Source organism: Phragmites australis, chromosome 12 (assembly GCF_958298935.1).
Source record: "Phragmites australis chromosome 12, lpPhrAust1.1, whole genome shotgun sequence".
In the NCBI taxonomy this organism is placed as follows: Eukaryota; Viridiplantae; Streptophyta; class Magnoliopsida; order Poales; family Poaceae; genus Phragmites; species Phragmites australis.
This window is the reverse complement of record NC_084932.1, coordinates 3534852-3552974: the sequence shown is the minus strand read 5'-3', so window position 1 is coordinate 3552974 and position 18123 is coordinate 3534852. Positions and strand designations below refer to the sequence as shown.

At 44.1% G+C, this 18123-nt stretch overlaps 1 protein-coding gene across 5 annotated transcripts; it reads right to left on the bottom strand.

The window, feature by feature from the left end:
* Window positions 1–980: 980 nt before the first annotated feature.
* On the bottom strand, window positions 981–6133 carry LOC133887474 (putative disease resistance protein RGA4). Of its 5 annotated transcripts, none has more exons than XR_009903580.1 (6): window positions 5968–6133; window positions 4373–5445; window positions 1717–3865; window positions 1534–1610; window positions 1365–1444; window positions 981–1296 (listed from the first exon to the last, which is right to left on the bottom strand). XR_009903580.1 is itself a non-coding variant. In XM_062327441.1 (5 exons), the coding sequence occupies exons 2-4, from the start codon at window positions 5414–5416 to the stop codon at window positions 1534–1536; spliced, it is 3270 nt and encodes a 1089-aa protein (XP_062183425.1). In that variant the 5' UTR covers window positions 5417–5445; window positions 5968–6133; the 3' UTR covers window positions 981–1444. The 5 variants fall into 5 exon arrangements, 2 of the variants coding, with proteins under 2 accessions (XP_062183425.1, XP_062183426.1); XR_009903578.1 differs by having other exon boundaries at window positions 1379–1444; XR_009903579.1 differs by having other exon boundaries at window positions 1383–1444.
* Between the last annotated feature and the right edge of the window lie 11990 nt (window positions 6134–18123).

Sequence of the window (18123 nt, the reverse complement as noted above, 5' to 3'; positions counted from 1 at the left end):
TTTTGGAGCTCTAGTCATTCGGAGCCTGAGCAAGCTCCCCGAAGCACAGGGGGCAAGTCATCAAGTCTTGAAGAAAGATCAATCAGAGAGGACCTACCAGCCATCCTCCTTCTGTAAGGAAGTGACTGGTATTTTTACCGATGCAAGTGGAGGTCGTTCAAGCATCCTAGAGCAAGTGGGAGCTGGACTGACACTTTGGACAGTGCGGCATCGCAATAGACGACTGACTGAGTACCACGCTCTTAGTACCACTTGCACCAATATATTACCATAATAGATAATATCTTCTTATTAGGGGTAAATGCATCGTATCTAAACCCATACTGTTCAATTTGACCAGCCCTAGATCATAGTGATATTTTGTATTGCTATCTCTATAAAAACATGTTTGCACATTTACACTCTTAACGACACTATAAATACAGACTCATAGCCGTCAGGTCAGAGGACAAATTTTTTTTACTATCAACATATTATTAGTTCTCCTTCCTCTGTACTTTTTCTCCAAATTTAAATTTCCTCTCTAAGGCCCTGTTTGTTTCAGATTGTAAAAGCTGGATTGTGATCAAAATCTAAAAGCTGAAACAAACAGCTGGATTGTAAAAGCTGGATTGTGATCATAATCCAAAAGCTGAAACAAGAAAAGCTGGATTGTTACAATCCAACACACAGATTGTAACAATCCAGCAATCCGTCTTCTACCAGATTGTAACAGTCCACAATCCAGCTTTTATAATTTAGATTTTATAATCCAGTTTCTTACAATCAACAATCTATAAGCTACTTTTCACAATCTCTAGCTCAAACAAACAGACCCTAAAAGAGACTCTCCCCATATTTTATTCGTAAAAGATATATTTTCTTCGACCAATACTACTTACGCATCACTGTGATGACGTGGCTGGCACGTTCACCTGCCAAGGTCCATATGTCAATTGATCTACGATCAATCTACGATCCTGGTATCAAATCAATTGATCTGTCACCATAAAAAATATATCAATTGATCCGTCACTACTTATTCGTTCATCTCTGACACGAAATAACCGAGCCGAAAAAACTGCATCAACTGCCAGTAAAGATACAGACAACCAAAAGCCCAAATGCATATGTATTACTGTACTACAATCTTCTCGTTTCCTTATGTTTCAGCAGCATTGAATTGACCGCCTTACGTCGACGAGCTGTAGACGGCAGCTTCATAGCTGCTTCAGTCACCATTGATCTGATGAGGCGACGGCAGCTTCATTTCTCCTTCTGTCCATGATTCTGCAGTGCAGGCACACTCGATTCCACCTGCAGCCATTGCCCATATATGTTATACTGGAAGAAACAGTAAGCAACTTGGAATTTATACTACTAACAGTCAGGCAGAGACATGCATATATATGCGCGTGTAAGCTCAATTCCTGTGTCGCCATTTGCATCTGCATCTGCACTTCCCCTGAAATAGCACATGGATGCAGCCAAGTGAAATGGAACAGAAAGAAATGTACTCAGGATGCAGCCAAAGCAGTTGGTGTGTTAATTTACCTATAGCAGTTCTACAATATGCACTTCTTCGACGGAACATGTTATCGAGCAACCAAACCACTTGCGTTCGGCGCAGGCTGCAGATGATAGATTGAATCAAATGAAGGAAACTAGGAAAACAGACTAAACAAAACAGAGTAACTGAAAAAAAATTAGATGAATTAGTAGTTGTATTAATTTTACCTCGGGTAATGGCAGAGAGGCTAATGTTTGTCTCAAAGCTGAAAGGTTCTCTTGTGTACAACACGTACCATTTCCTTGCAATGTCTCCATCAGGTGCATAGGCCTTGACTTGCTGGATATGGATCAACTTGTCCCACTCAAGGCTAGATTCCCTCGAGGCTATAAAAGTGAGCAGCGATAAGGAGCAGCATAGCAGCAAATTCCTTGGGTTTACATTCTTCAAGTATCTTGGGAGGGCTTCCATAATGTTATCGTCCAGTCCGAGTCTCTGCAGTGCAGGCACACCCTGCAGTACCTTCATCTTTGGGCAGAACATGATGTTGAGCTTCCGCAGCTTGGGGAAATTACTGATCCTCTCCAGATCGAGATTCCGTTCCACATGGAGGTTCACAACAGAAGCAAAGTTCTCCAAAGAGCTGAGGTGCTGGACATGGTGTAGGCATAATTTTGTCAAGGCCCTCGCATGGAAGGCGAGCCCAGGCGGAAGATGCCTCAGTTTGCTATTATGGAGATGAAACTGTTGCAAGGCTGGCATGGCATGCACTTGCTCCTCCCACTCCCACTCCTCCCATTCCACCATTCCTCCAAAGATCAGCTTCTGCAACCTAGGAAACACATGTGCTACCTGGGAATGATTGTGGCGATGATGGTAGTGTTGCAGGAATTCAGGCCCAACACGCTTGATGGCTGGGGCGCGGATAATCTGCAGGAGCTCCAAGCAAGGGAGTTGACACAAGCCATGAGGGAGTTCCGTGCAACAAGCCAGGTCATCCATCATTACAGTCCTCAACCTTTCGAAGGGCGCCACTGCTGTCGACGTCATCCACCTTGGCAGCCGCCGACCATAATACCCTACGATTCCAAGATATTCTAAGCAGGGTGAAGGGCAGAGCTCATCAAAGACTTCCTCGATTCGTTGCTGCTCTTCCATAGAGACGCCTTCTTCCTCTTTTACCAACCTGCCATCATCTCCTAATCTAGTAGTGCACTTTAACCTCAGATATCTAAGACGCACCTTTTCAGCAAGCCTAGCCTTTTCAGCAAAGGAGGAAGCAGATACATTTTCCAGACAAATTATAACAAGGTAAATGAGCTGGCAAAGAGGCCCCAATTCTTCCAAACTACACCACTCACCATCCATGTGGGCTGGAAACCCATTCAAACGCCTCAAATTATCTAAAACTTTGAATCCATTGGGTATCTTATTTATTCTTGTGCCATCAAGGCTAAGATGCCTCAGCAGACGTAGCTTTACAATGCTACCAGGGAGATTCACCAAACTTTCATTATCAGAAATGTCAATGTGCAGCAAGAGTTTCATCATGCCTATGTTTTCTGGTAATGTAGATATGCCACATTCTGTCATTGCCAAGTACCTCAAGTGCTTGAGTTGATACAACGATTCAAGCAATGCATCACAATTTGCAAGGCTTAAATGTAGCGTCCGTAGACTTGAAAAAGAAACAAAGGAATCTCCGGGCTTAATCTTTAAATGTCCAACTGATACTATCGTTCTCAATGATTTTTGTGCTTCTAGAGAACTCCACTCTAATTCATTTGTTTCTGATCTTTCGTTGGACAACCGAATGAATTTTTGTGAATTAAGTTTACTAATCATATTGATTTCTCCAAGATGACCTACCAGTGCTTCATCTCTAGCCACATATTGAGCAAATGAGCGAACAACATCATGCATGCTGCTACGCCATTGGTTGACCGACCAACTGTCTGGATCTATAAGGTTCCTAGATATTAATTCGTCGTAATATTCTCTCCCTAAATCTTCTAGTTCATCCGTGTCCCCATGAACAAATCCTTCACTAATCCACATGCTAACTAAGCTATCAACATGAATCGATAGACCCCTAGGGATGAGGGAGTAGTGTAGAAAGCATTGCTTCAAATAAGGGTGCAAATCTTTGTAGCTAAGGTATATTGCGTTGTTTAGCTGTTCGGGCATTTTAGATACTGACCATTTAGAATCCTTTGCAGCCTTTTCCCAAACAGCTCGTCTTGTCTGTTTTTTTTGGCGCAAGAGCCCTCCCATTACTTTGACAGCAAGTGGCAAGCAACCACAATTTTCTATGATGCTCATTCCAATATCCTTTAGCATGTCAATCTCACATTTGTCATTTTCATGTTTAACTACCTGCAAGAAGTTTAAGACCAAACAATGAGTCAGGAATATATCAGTAGTAGCTAATGCCCTTGTTTAGTACTCCAAAATAAATGACGTTTTAGAGTTGAGCACAAATATTAAAGTGAAAGATAAAATAACCATCTTACTCTCTTTAATACCATTCATTGCACAGTTGGCATGTGACAAAATGAGACTTGAATTGGGAAGGAAGTTAGGTAATTACAGCGGTTTACTCAGCATAACAGGGAAATTGCAGTCGTGAATCTCTAATTCAAATTCTTTTTTTTTCAGAGGAGACTGTAAATAACTACCTCTCATGTCAGTTTGCAACCCACCACCACGCCACTGGTGTATTCTTAATCTTACTAGATCTAGATGAATGTAGTATCGTTTAACAAAGTAGCATTGAAGAAATTGATTGTTTGGAACAGGAAAGCAATTGCGGGGAGGAACACATAATGGTATGGAACATGCTATAAATAAAAGAGTTTAGTGGATGAATTAACCAGTACAGACCTGCATCTTGAGTAAGGACCAGGCATCCTCGGGCTCTAATTTGTCGACATGGTGGTAGGGCTCCTCCGCCTTCATCCCTCGGGCGACCGTGTCATGCCTTGTGGTGACGAGGACACGACTACCTCGAGCTAGGGCATTGACCAATGGAGTTTCGAGCACACCCTGCCATGCCTGATGGTCCCAAACATCATCCATCACCAGCAAAGCCTTGTGCCCCTCCAAGGCTTGCTTTAGGATTCGCTCAAGCGCGCTCTTTGGATAATCAACTGGTTGATTGCCTCCCCCAGATTCAAGGATGGCTGTTCTTAGCAATTTATTCTCATCAAATTCTTGGTTCACACTCAACCATATTTTATTTGTGAACTCATGTCGTATGATGTCGTCATTATAAATCTTCTGGGCAAGGGTGGTTTTGCCTATCCCACCAACTCCCACTATGGCAAATACCATAATTTTGTTGTATTCTCGATTGGTTTCCTCCTCCTTTGTTAGCATCTCCACAAGATATCTTGTATCCTCAATGATCTTCTCACCGACCACACCTGACTCGTCGAGCTCCCCTGATGTCTCGTGGCTAGTAGGATGAGAGGATGGCATCTTTCTGGTATGGTCCTCGTATGAACCGAGGTTGATAAAGCCGAAGTCGGAGCTACGCTTCTTTATTTCTTCTAGCCTTTGGTTAAGGCTTTTGATGCGGCTGGAGATGTCATGGGCATGAAGGGGATTCCGCATGAAGAAGAGCAAGGGATTGAAGCAACCCAAGTCCCGGCTTGGACCCCGCTCCATGGCCTTGAGTTGGCACAGGTCGAGGATGTCGGTGGCGTCGTACATGGTGTCCCGAAGCACTTTCACCCATGCCTGCACGCTGAGGTCTGTGATGTTCCTCCTATCAGCGTCAGCAAGGAAGTACTTGAGGTCCTTGAGCTTGATGTCCATCTTGTTGATCTCACCGGAGACACCGAGCAGCATATGCACCTCTTCTTTGGTCATCTCCATCAACATGTTTTGGATGTAGGATGCCAAAGCATCCAGGACGACCGCCATTAATGGCAGCTAGCTAGCTTTGGTTTTTGCTGTAGAAAAATTAGACCAAATATCAGCTCCGATATGCCCTTAATTAATATTGTCTGCACTTTGCGTGCAGTGATCATATCGAAACAACTTATATCTTCTCTTCAAAAGTTTCATTCTTATCATGTACAAAAAAGAGACGCTACAATCCAATGCTAAAAAATGAATTACATGCCACCGAGGCAAGAAACCTAATCAATATACCTGACCCAATGTCCAGAACAGTAAGGCTAAAATTTTGGTTCTCTGCTTGTTTTTACCGGTGATGCAGATGCTGCATGATGCAACTTATGCGGTTTCGTACTCATAATAATTGGAGCAAAATACCGTAGCTGCTGCACTTTTTTAGCACTGAGCCATAAGAATCTAACAAAGCATCCAGTTGCCAAATTAATGAACAGATCGTGATCTGATGCTCTTGCTATTGTGCAGTAACAACAACACTGCGATCTCCCGAGAGAGAGAGAGAGAGAGAGAGAGAGAGAGAGAGAGAGAGAGAGAGAGGTATGTATGGCAGTATGCACCTCAATTCACATGGGTCTCTTGGATCTCCAGATCTTTGTTCTGGGTGGAGGAAGAGAGGACTGGGGTGGGGTGCTCTGTTTGTTCTAGCAAAGCAGAGTTGTTTGTTGGTTTCAACAATAGAAATGAAGGCAGTGTTTGTCTGTCAGGTTCTGCTCTGTTTTAGAACCACTCGATTCAGTACTTGTATCTTATCTTGTAATTAGTGGAGGTTATTTCTTGATGGTACGTGTGTGGTTGAGGTTCTGTTCTTATCTTGTAAGTACGTGTTGCAGCTAGCGGAGGAGACTTTGACTTAACTGTATGATGGTCCCATGCGAGCAGACCTGGCCAACTGGGCTGACGGGCTGGCCTGATATGGGCATGATGGGCTGCCCCGACATACGTCCTGCTAGATACGGTCCATTAGATCTGGCTAACTAAATGGATTGTGCCATATCGACCCTTGTGTCGAAGGCGCGGCCCACAACATGGCCCATGAGCGACCGTGTCATGCCGGGTTGGTCCAGACACAGTTGCTCACGGGTTGTGCCATGTCGGGTCGCAGGGCGTGGCGGCGTGGCTCGGTGGACGGGGCGTGGCAGCAGCGTGGGTGTGAAGCAGATTTGTAATAACTTTTTTAGAATTATTTTTCTGCCCTTACTTACTTTGGCGTTCTTCTTGCACTTGGCCTTTGCCTTGTCACCCTCGAGCTCGGGTTGAGGGCGTTTGATGTACTAAGTCTTCTTCTTGACAAAAAGAAGCGTGGCTTATACCTTAGTGGACTCATCGACAATTTTCATGAGTCCCTTAACCGTCTCAAGCTCTTGGATGGTGATATCTTCAACGCATCTCCGGCTCTTGACTCCTCGGGAGAAGGCTTGTATGACATTGTAGTCTCTAACATTGGGGATGTTATTCTGGACATTGCTAAAGCGGCGTATGAACTCACGCAAGGTTTCACTTTCCATCCTTTTGCAACAGTAGAGGTCATATTTCGTGCCGAGGCAAACGTACGTACCCTAAAAGTTGACTCGGAATACATCGCAAAGCTGCTCCCATGAGTAAATTGTTCCCGGTGGTAAGTGGGTCAACCATGTCCTTGCTGCCCCTTCAAGGGTGGTGGGGAGGTAATTCAGCATTACATTTTTGTCCCTACTAGCCGTTTGGATAGCCGTGGTATAGATCTAGAGAAACTCATTAGAATTTGTATTTCCATTGTATTTCTCGATCATCCCGGGACGGAACATTACCGGTCAGCTTACATTCTGCATATATGGAGAAAAGGCCAGACATCCGTTGATGGTGCCTTGCTTGGTTCTAGTATCTCTTAGAGTCTTTCCCACATAGATCAGAGATCGGTCCTAATTTGATGGATGTCAGGACGTTCCCTAATTAGATTGGTGAGGGGTAGACGAAGCCTATTTAAAAGCCCTCGGGCACCTTCGCCGATCATTGATGACCTCATGCAAGTCATTGATTGGATGACTTGACTGGTGAGGTTTGACGGTGGTTATTCACCAGGTTGCCATCCTAGGAAGCCTTGTTCCGGGGGTTATGCCTCTCTGAATCCGACACGTCTTGCGGTGGGAGATTGGATGGCCTGCCATATCTGTGGTTAGAGGACGCATGAGGGCCTCTTGTAGAAGAAGGATCCTCTTAGTGGTTGCAGATCTGAAGAGTTTAGCCCCTTGTTGATGAGGATCTAGGGAGGTGTGCTCATCTGGTGCTGACCATTGCCCGTACCTAGAGCCGGAGGGTCTTGTCTGTTTGTAGAGTCGTCGTCGTGATGATCTAGATCATCAACCCCATCTCCGATAAGGAAAACTTATCAGGGGTAACCTCCACTGAAGGAAGTGTCAAGATCTATCATGGATATTTCCTCGGATTGCTCCTAGTTGGTGTCTTGACAATCCATGTTATCAGAAGCTGTGAGAATTGATCCTAACTTGTTGTGAATTGGACATTCACAATTATCTTGAGAGCCGAGTAGTTCGAACTCGATGCCATAATCCTTAGCACACTGATCCATAAACCAACTAACCACATCGCTGGAATCATCACCGGAAAGTTCGTCATCGAGATTCACCCGATCGATCACCAGTTCGCTAGGAAAATGAGTAAAGTTGTCATAGAACCCCTTATCTGAAAATTGGTTCTCCGTAAAGCTTTGGGCGATGTCGATGGCATCTTCTGCGTAGTGTCTTCAACGCCTATTGTCATTATCCCCACGGACGATGCTAGCTGTCGACGATTTGTGAACCGCTGATCTTACGAACTTGTTGAAGAAATAGGGGATACTTGAAGGAGACGAATCACAAAGGAATACACAGAGGTTTTTTTACAGGTTCAGGCCTTCGAGAGTATAATAACTTTACATCTTGTTTGTCTTGTATTTATCTTAGCCTGTTACAAGGAGGTATGTGTCTAGTCTAGATAGATCTAAATCTAGTCGAATACTTTCTTGCTCGGCTTTTGTTTTGACTTGTTGGCTCTCGACTTGTGAACTTACTTTGGCTTGTAAAGAGAGCCTCTCCAAGACTTATCCTTCGCAGGGTCCTCTAGTTCTCTATATATACGGGGGTGTTGTGCGTTTTCTGAAGTCCTTCTTGTTTTGGAGATAGATCTTCCCGGTTACGAGATGGCTTGGGTATCTACGGGTAGTTTCCTTTCATTTAGAGATCCCCTTTCTAGGGATAAAGATATGCTCCGATAATTATAGAAAACCTTAAGTTGCCCGAACATGTTAACTATCAATTATTCATCGTCACATCCCAAGCCATATATTGAAAATGAACGAACAAGATCGTGCATGTTGCAATGATTTTGACCGATGGACTGCCTGGTTGGCTCTATAAGGTTCCTGATTAATTACTCATCATAATACCCTCCCCTAATTCTTCTAATTCATGTGAGGCTCCTGATTAATTACTCATCATAATACCCTCCCCCTAATCCTTTGCTAATCCACATGCCAACTACGTCATCAGCGTAAAATGCTGAAGTCTTAGGAAGGAGGGAGAAGTGCAGAAAGCATTGCTTCAAAGAAGGATGCAAATATTTGTAGCTAAGGTACATTGCATAATTTAGGTTTGAGGCATTTTAGTTATTGACCATATAGTATCATTTAGACATTTTTCCCAATCACCTGGTGTTTTCTTTTTCTGGCGCAAGAGTCCTCCAATTACTTTGATAGCTAAAAGCAATCACATTTTGCTATGATTTCCATTCCAACACCCTTTAGCTTATTAATCTCAGGTTCGGAATTTTCATTTCTGACTACCTGCAGGAAGTTTAAACACAAGGAACGAGTGAGGAATACGTCTGTTGACCTAATGCCGTTTTCTAGTAATAATAAGCACGTCAAAAAAGAAACTACCCCATCACAAAATATAGGTATGAAGAAATTATATTCCAAGAAAAAGCTAATAACATTTTTTACATGTGGTCAATGTATATACTCTTACATGGCAGTTCATGGTAACGTGTTTATGAGTATTCATACTGAGGCCAATATCAGATTAAGGGGTCTTTGATGCGGGGCACCATGAATTGTTGAAATTATCGCAAGGTCACAATTATAGTTGAAATTAGGCAATAGGTACTATAACAAATTGAATGCATTAGTGTCCTGCAGCAAATTTTTCAAAGTTAGATTTTTTTTGACAAATGAATATTTTTATATGAAACTGCAAAGAACTGCCTCATGTGGAGTCACACCACACGGGTTGCTAGCAGTCACAGTATAATTAGCACATGGCGATATGGAAATTTAACTAGATAAAATATGAATGAATGGTTTTTTGGCCCTCATGTTTTCGGGAGGCCACCAATGTAGAAATCGATTGTTTGCAACAGAAAAAGCTACTGCAGCAGTAGAGCTCATGGTGGTATGGTACCAACTGGAGTAGCTAGAGAGTGAAGCTAATGTGGCGCACAGACTCACTGAACAGCTAGCAACTTAGCAAGCATGCATGCATGAATAGAAGAAAAACGAATTTAATGTATAGATTAACTCGTACGAACCTGCTTCTTGAGCAAGGACCAGGCATCTTCCGGCCCTAATTTTTCGACAAGGTGGCGCCGTACATGGTGTCCCTAAGATCTCTCACCGACGCTTTCACGCTCTAGTTAGCGATGTTCCTCTTGTCGGCGTTGGCGAGGAAGTTCTTGAGGTCCTCGAGTTTGACGCCCGTCTTATCAATCTCATCGAAGACCCCGAGCAGCATATGCACCCCTTCTTTGGCCATATCGGTCCGCAATGGTTAGACAAAATTTTAACTGTGAGAAGTGTCGAAGATTAGTTCCCGATAATATATCTGGAATTGAACAAAGGTATCTTCGAAATCAAGGATCGAGCAAGAAACAAGACACACGATGTATATAAGTACGGGTCCCTAATTGAAGTAATACCCAACGTCCTATGCGGATGCTGCTGTATATTGACTGTCTCAAATACAAGTAAGGTGGCTATCCTATTACAATGAATAGATTGGATCTAGACTAATCTAATATTGAAGTCACCGAATTCTCCAATGTCTAAGAGCCAGATGTCACTTGCGTTATCCCGAACTTTCCTTTCCTAAAATGACAACAAAAAGTTGTGTATGTGCGGGTTCATTGTGAGTTATTGGTTCCCCTTCGCAGGGGTCAAGGTCCCCGCCTTATATGGGGCCAAGATACCACCCTTGTCACAGCCATAGTTGATAGGGAGTTTTTTTGTCTTGTCGGTCAAGGTAAGGCAGATGAATCCGACCTAGATACTAGTCGTACTTGAGTCAGGTAACTTGATCGAGACATTCCTAGTATATGCCTTTGAGATCTCCGAGCATATCAGGTCCCGCAAATTCGGGTCTGTAATATTCGGAGTTGTTAGGCATGTGTATGGTATAACCTATCTACGTATGGTTTACTCCTTATGCGTATATATCATATGGTTAGATATTCGACAGTAGCCCCCTAACTCTACACATCAGGGAGGATTTTCGCAAGCACCTACTCGAATACCGCCAAGTCTAAGCCTGATCGAGTAAGGTAGACCAGACATGTAGTCGAAAGAATCGAGCAAAGAAAGGTCATGTTCCGAGTATCGATGGGAAAACACTATTGGGTCAAGTGCCCTTCCGTTGTCTGCACTTGAGACTTAGGAAAGGTTTGAAAACTCGACTTCTCGATATCTGTCTCTGAGTAGAGTTAAAAAGAAATCTCCAAAATTTAAATCATTGGGTATAGGCACATTTAATGTATCCAGATGGGCATGAAAAAAACCACACGACAACATCATCCCATCTTTCACGCCGAACGAGGCGCCACAGTAACGAGAGTGGTTACCAAAGAAACGTTAAGTTCTGAGTATTTATCCGTGCAAACTTGGACTGTAGCGATTCTTTCTCCTCTCACCACCAGCCTTCTGTTGTAAGCCCTTGCATTTCTTCACCCAAGCACACGCCACTGCACAGAAATCAGATTCCATGGCCTCCAATCCTTTCGCGAACGCCACTTATCCTTCATCGCCTGAGAAGGACTCCAACCTGAAGACTACCGATACCTCTCCCAAGCAACTGGACAAGATGAAGCTCTTGACTGAGGCTTGGGCGGTCTCGTCAATGCAAGAAATGAAGCTCCAGGAACTTGAAGGTGAAGGAATCATCCCTCCTCGCGAGCTGGCCAATTGGAGGCTGGTGTCGGGTGAGGAATTCACATCCTGCCAGTTCGACCATGAAATTGTGGTGCGTTTGACTTGAATTGCCTTTTTTGTTCCCATATTCCAGCCTTCTACCAAGAAAACATCCCTTCCCATGGCGCTAGCGACAAGGAGAAAATGCCAGGGAATGAGTCAATTGGCACGGAAATCGAGTCCTTTTAGATGATCATATGTATAGCGGTTATTCTGATTATCAAGCATACTCCAACTGACGCCTAGTCCATATGGGTGGATTTATCTTAGGGAACAATTAGTGCATCCCCTCGATCTCCTTGGGAAAATGCCACGCCTAATGAGTCAGTAAGAGAGGTAACACGCATCAAGTTATCGTCCTTACCTTGGTCATTCTTTTGAGGATTTGCTCGATAAGTCTAGAATGATGATGAGTCATTATGGGCTGGTTTCTTGCAGGCAATGGCTTCGACAGACTCCCATGTCATCCCTTCGACATGACCCGTCTCAATCGTTGGAATGATGAAGAAAAAAAGCAACAATCAAGAGGGAAAGGTCGAACATCATTTCACGCAGTCCGATGACCAAGAGGTTTGCCTAGAATACTTGTCTTGGTTTGCAGCCTTCCTTTTCCATCCTCACCCAGTCAACTGCAGACCATCCTCCTCGGAGGAGCCAAAAGAGCATATGGTGAGCGACCCGACCAGCTAGCAGACTCCAAACTCTCCAATGACGTCGCCTCCGCTTCCTCGAGTAGAGACGATTCCCACATATGCATCTGAAATAAGCCCGCAAGCCAACAAAGCTGAGATCCGGGCATCGACCTTGACTGACAATCCCTGGGAGACACTCGAGGATCTCCTCAAAGCTACAAGTGACTAGGTGGCTGCTATCAAGGCTCGGTGCATGGAAGTCGATCACAGCAACTATCAAATGGAAAAGGATGCGGAGCTTGCTGCTAGCCTGGAAAGAATTGACGGTTAGTATGCCCACAGATCACTAGTATGTGACTCGATTATTGAGCAACTGATAATAATTGGTTTTTATTTGCATTCCCAGTTCTCAAGTCATTCTTGAGGAAAAAAGATGCTCTTATTGATGACCAAATGAAAGCACTTGAGAACAAGGAAAAATATCATGACAAACTCAGAAGCGAGCTGAAGCAGGCGAAAGATGATCGAAAAATCATGGCTGCCGAACGGGACACCATGGCTACCAAATGAGATGTTATGGCTGCCGAACGAGCCGTTATAGCTGCCGAACGGGATGCCATGCCTACTGTGCTTCAAAAGCTGAAAGATTAGACCCCTCGACTACATGAACCAGTCAGCCTCCATAAGCGCCATTGGTCTCCTCAAAAGTTATAACCCCACCCTCGACACATCCGTAGCGACGGAGGGATTTGATTGTTCAGAAGAGGAGGCAACAACTGTTATTCAAAGCGTCAAGCCTCTAGTCCCTGCCTTTGTTGATTCATTGGGACTCAGGCTGCCTGACGAAGGAAGCAAATGTAGTCTTTTTAGCTGACTGCTTCATGATTCTCGGCTCGAAACACTTAAAACTTGGTCTGTTGTTTTGGGATGTCTGTAAACACTACTATTGTTTTGCATGTCATGTGTGCATCTGCCACTATTCCCTTGTTGATGAAATAGAGTTAGCATAAGTGGATGCAAAATCTGATTAGTACATGCTAAAACCATCATCGAAACTTATTTATTGGATATCTGTCAATACCTGAAAGCTCAATTGTACCATCGAAAATGTATGATGTAGCCCCCGACTCTCTACTCGATGACTGTATTGAGTAGAGAGTAAAGCCTTAGGATCAAAAGTATGCGATGTAGCCCTCGACTCTCTGTTTGATGTGATCATCAAGAGAGAGAGTAGAACTGTAGCATCGAAAGTATGCGATGTAGCCCTGACTCTCTATTTCATGTGATCATCAAGATAGAGAGTGGAGCTGTAGCATCGAAAGATACCCAATGTGGCCTCTGACTCCTCTCTTAATGACTGGATCGAGTAGAAAGTGGAGCATAAGCATAAAAAATGTATGATGTAGCCTCAGACTCTCTATTTGATGTGATAATCAAGACAAAGAGTAAAACATAAGCATCGACTCATGGCCCTCGATCACATGCTCAAAGTTCCCAGCCCCCAAGCATATGGCTGTGAATGTTGTTAAAGGCATCGAGTGAATTCGAACAGTTGGGTAGGTGAGCATTAAAAACTCACTCCCATTCATGCTTGTTTTCAACGCAACTCCTAACTTGACGTGTCATAACGACACGACATCCCTTTGCACAGAGACCGAACGCGCCATAATGCCTGGGTGACGTCTCGGCTTCTGCCCAACGCGTCAGCTTTGAATCATCACACACCTGAGGCGTTCTCGGAATTTCAACCGTCATTATTAGATCTTGACGGCTTCAAACTTTTCGTTCAACTCGTTCCTGTGACTATAAATAGGGGGAACTCAAAGCCATTAGTTTCCACCCCCATCTCCTTCCGCTCTCCATGTACATTACTTAGTAGTGCTCGTAGAACCTGAAACCATGGCCTCTAGTCCACCGTCGTCTCCCGAGCAATATCTAGTAACTGAAGAAGTGGGATCTCTTGCTCCAAGGCCTCTTGCTATGGTTCCACTGGTAATCATCATCCTCTCCTCCAATGAGGGGGAGTCGAGTGGGAGGCCCAAGAGAAAAGGGTGCAAAGTGTCTATCGAAGGTCGTCGACCCTTCACTCGGCTCCTCTAGCGCTCCCTCAATGTCGAGGCCGCGGAGCAAACGGTGCAGGCCACGGAGGAGGAGGATGAAGATGATAGTGTCAAACTTGATGATATCATCGACCGGGTCACCGACGAGGTCTTCGGTGATGGAGCCCCCAATCCTCCGGTGGTGAAGAAAACACGATGGTCTTCTCCATTGACAATCGCTAGATCTCCTCCGCGTACCGCAGAGGGTCCTTTGGCTTTGCCAGTGCCGATCTCCTTGTCCTTTATGATGGCCCTTACACTGGCGCCGATCCTTCAGCCATTCTCTCTGGCCTTTACGCTGGTCGGCAGCCGATTCCTAGGACGATCAGCTACCGCCCCAAGAAAGAACGGAAGAGGTTCGTCTACTTCTGAACTCTTAGAGGTGGTGGATATTCACTACTTGCAAGAGCTAGGTGGATCCTTTCTATCAACATTGCACTAGCTACACAAGTTAGAAGTATGTAATATAAAAATTAGATTAATCGAATGTAATCGACTTACCTTCGAGTTACCTTATTTATGAATGAAACTGTCGAAGTTGATCAATATTCCATGAGTTTTCGAGGTCTTCACCATTTAGAGTAGATAGTCGTACAGATCCAGGTCGAGTGACTTTGACTACTATGTAGGGTCCTTCCCACTTAGGTGATAATTCATGGCGCTTAACCTGTTTCTACACCTTTCGTAAAACAAGGTCCCTAGCATCGAGCGTCTTGGGCTGGATTTTCTGGCTGTGATATCTACACAATACTTGTTGATATTTAGCTGCTTGAATGAATGCTCAATCACGATACTCTTCGAGTAAGTTAATGTCATCTGCCCACAACTGCTCTTGTCCTTCTTTAGAGTAACTTTCTACTCGAGGTGATCCAAACTACAGTTCAGTCGGGAGCACTGCTTTTGCTCCATAGGCTAAAAAGAAAGGAGTTTCACCGGTGGCCCTGTTAGTCGAAGTATGAATGACCCATAGTACCGAGAGAAGTTTCTTTGCCCAACGTTTTGAGTGAGCTTTCAGCCTATCGAAGACCCGAGTCTTGATACCCTGCAAAATCATACTATTTGCACGCTTGACCTATCCATTACATTGAGGGTGAGTTACTGAAGCGAAACAGGTTTTGATGCCGAATTCTTCACAGAATGCAATAAATGTTCCGTTTTTGAACTGGCTACCATTATCTGTAATTATTCGATACGAGATACCGTATCGAGTAATTATACTCCTCCTGAACTTCTTGGCTGCTTCTGCTGTGATCTTTCCTACGGGTTAGCCTCGATTCACTTAGTGAACGTGTCGATAGCCACAAATAGGAACTTATAACCACATTGGGCCCTAGAGAATGGTCCCAGGATATCCAAGCCCCAGACGGAGAAAGACCAAGAAAGAATAATTATTTGTAGAGATTAGGCTGATGGTCGAGTGGTCTGCCTTCCGAAAAATTGACAGCTCTCGCACTTTTTGACCAGCTAGGAAGCATCCTGGAGGGCAGTCGGCCAATAGAATCCTTGGCGGAAAGCTTTTCCAACCAAGGTGCGGTAAGATGCATGATTACCACATGTGCCTCCATCAATATCGAGCAATATTTTATTGCCCTCTTTCGGAATGATGCACTTCATCAAGATTCTATTACTCCCCTTTTAGTAGAGCTTGCTGTCTACCAAAGCGTAAAGCTTGGATTTACAAGCAATTTTCTCTGCAGACGTATTATTGTTAGGGATCTCTCGACCTTTGAGATAGGCTCGGAATGGAGTCATCCAAGTCAGTTCGTGTTTGATTAGCGTAGCTACCATGTCTGCGGATTCTGCCTCGTTGACCAGATCAAACTGCTGATTAGGTTGGGCAGCATCTAAGCTTGATACCATCGAGACAGATGGTTTGAGGAGTTTCTCGATGAAGACTCCGACAAGTGTTGGTGAGCGAGACGAAGTGAGCTTGGTGAGTTCATCGGTAGTGGAGTTGTTGCCTCTCCGAATGTGCATGACTTTCAGCCCTTTGAACTTTTGCTCGAGCTTTCGTACTTCATTCATATAAGCTACCATGTTGTCGTCTAAGCATTGGTACTCCTTTTGCACTTGGTTTATGACTAGATGTGAGTCCCCCTTTCACGAGTAGTCACCTGATTCCAAGTGACGTAGCTATGCGAAGCCTGTTTACCAGTCCTTCATATTCTGCAATATTATTGGAAGCTTTAAATTCTAATTGAATGACGTACCTAAGTTCGTCGCCCGTTGGAGATTTGAGTACAATGCCAGCCCCCGAGCCCTGAAGTGTGAGTGATCCATCAAAGAAAAGCGTCCAGTGGTCCTCAACCACGTTTGATTTTGTTTCTTCAACGTTTTTCCACTCGACGATAAACTATGCTAGTACTCCAGACTTGATGCTTGTACGCGGTGCATAGTCCACATCAAACTTGTTGAGCTGGACCGCCCATTCGCGATTCGTCCAGTAGCCTCCCTATTGCTTATAACATCCTTTAGTGGATACATGATCACAACGCTGACCTTGTGCGCTTGAAAATAGTGTCATAGCTTCCGAGAAGTCATCAAGACTACATACATCAACTTCTACACTTGCGGGTATCATAGCTTAGCATCATGTAGGACTTCACTCACATAGTAAACTAGCTTCTGCATTTTAGCCTTCTTCTTGAGGCATTCCCTCTCGACCACCAGAACCATGTTTACGCTTTGCGAGGTAGCTACAATGTACAAAAAGAGCTCCTCTTTATTGTTAGGCGGGGTTAGAATTAATGGAGATGATAAATACCTTTTTAAGTCCTGGAAGGTCTGCTCCGCTTCTTTCGTCCACTCGAACTGGACGTGTTTTTTCAGCAGTTTGAAGAAAGGCATCCCTTGTTTGCCCATCTTGGAGATGAACTGACTAAGGACCGCTATACATCATGTTAGTTTCTGGACTTCCTTCTGTGTCTGAGGCAACCTCATTTGGTCGAGAGCCTCAATTTTGCGCGGATTGGCCTCAATGCCCCGACTTGACACTAGGAAACCGAGAAGCTTGCCGGATGGAACACCGAATGTGCACTTCTTGGGGTTGAGCATCATACGATACTTTCTGAGGTTGTCGAATATTTCCTTGAGATCGTTGATCAATACATCTTTTGTTCTAGTCTTGACTACAATATCATCGACATAAGCCTCTACATTGCGCCCAATTTGGGGCTGTAAACAGTTTTGAATACACCGTTGATAAGTAGCATCAGCATTCTTGATGAGGAGCTTGCCCGATCTTCATAATGTACTATGATAAGTCGATTGGTGAAGTTTTGACGTTGATGATCCAAAGGCTCCGACGAGAATAGATCGAGAACCCTCACAACTATTACACTACTACTCCGTTGTTATCAACCGTGCCAAGACGCGGTTTACCTCGACAAGAAGGCTTTTCTTGCAAGTGAATCTAGAACACAAATAAGAACAAGTAGAAGCAATTTGAATATTGCTAATTACCAATGAAGTACTCGAGTTTGGGGTTACAAAAACCGAACAAGCGGCAAAACTGTATCAACAGAATAATCTAAGTAAAACCCGAGTCTAAACTATGATGACTATTATATATATAGGGGAACGAGAGGAGGGCGGGTTGTGCAGCCGTGGGAAGAGGCATACACAACCTGGACTCTGACTCCAACATAATTACAAGACCCTACAAGGTCCAAAACAGTAATGCAACACCTTATTTCATCGACTCTGACTAATCAATAAGGAATCTATGGTCGAGAGCATTTCCATTGGATAGGTCTCGTCATAAGCTTTCCA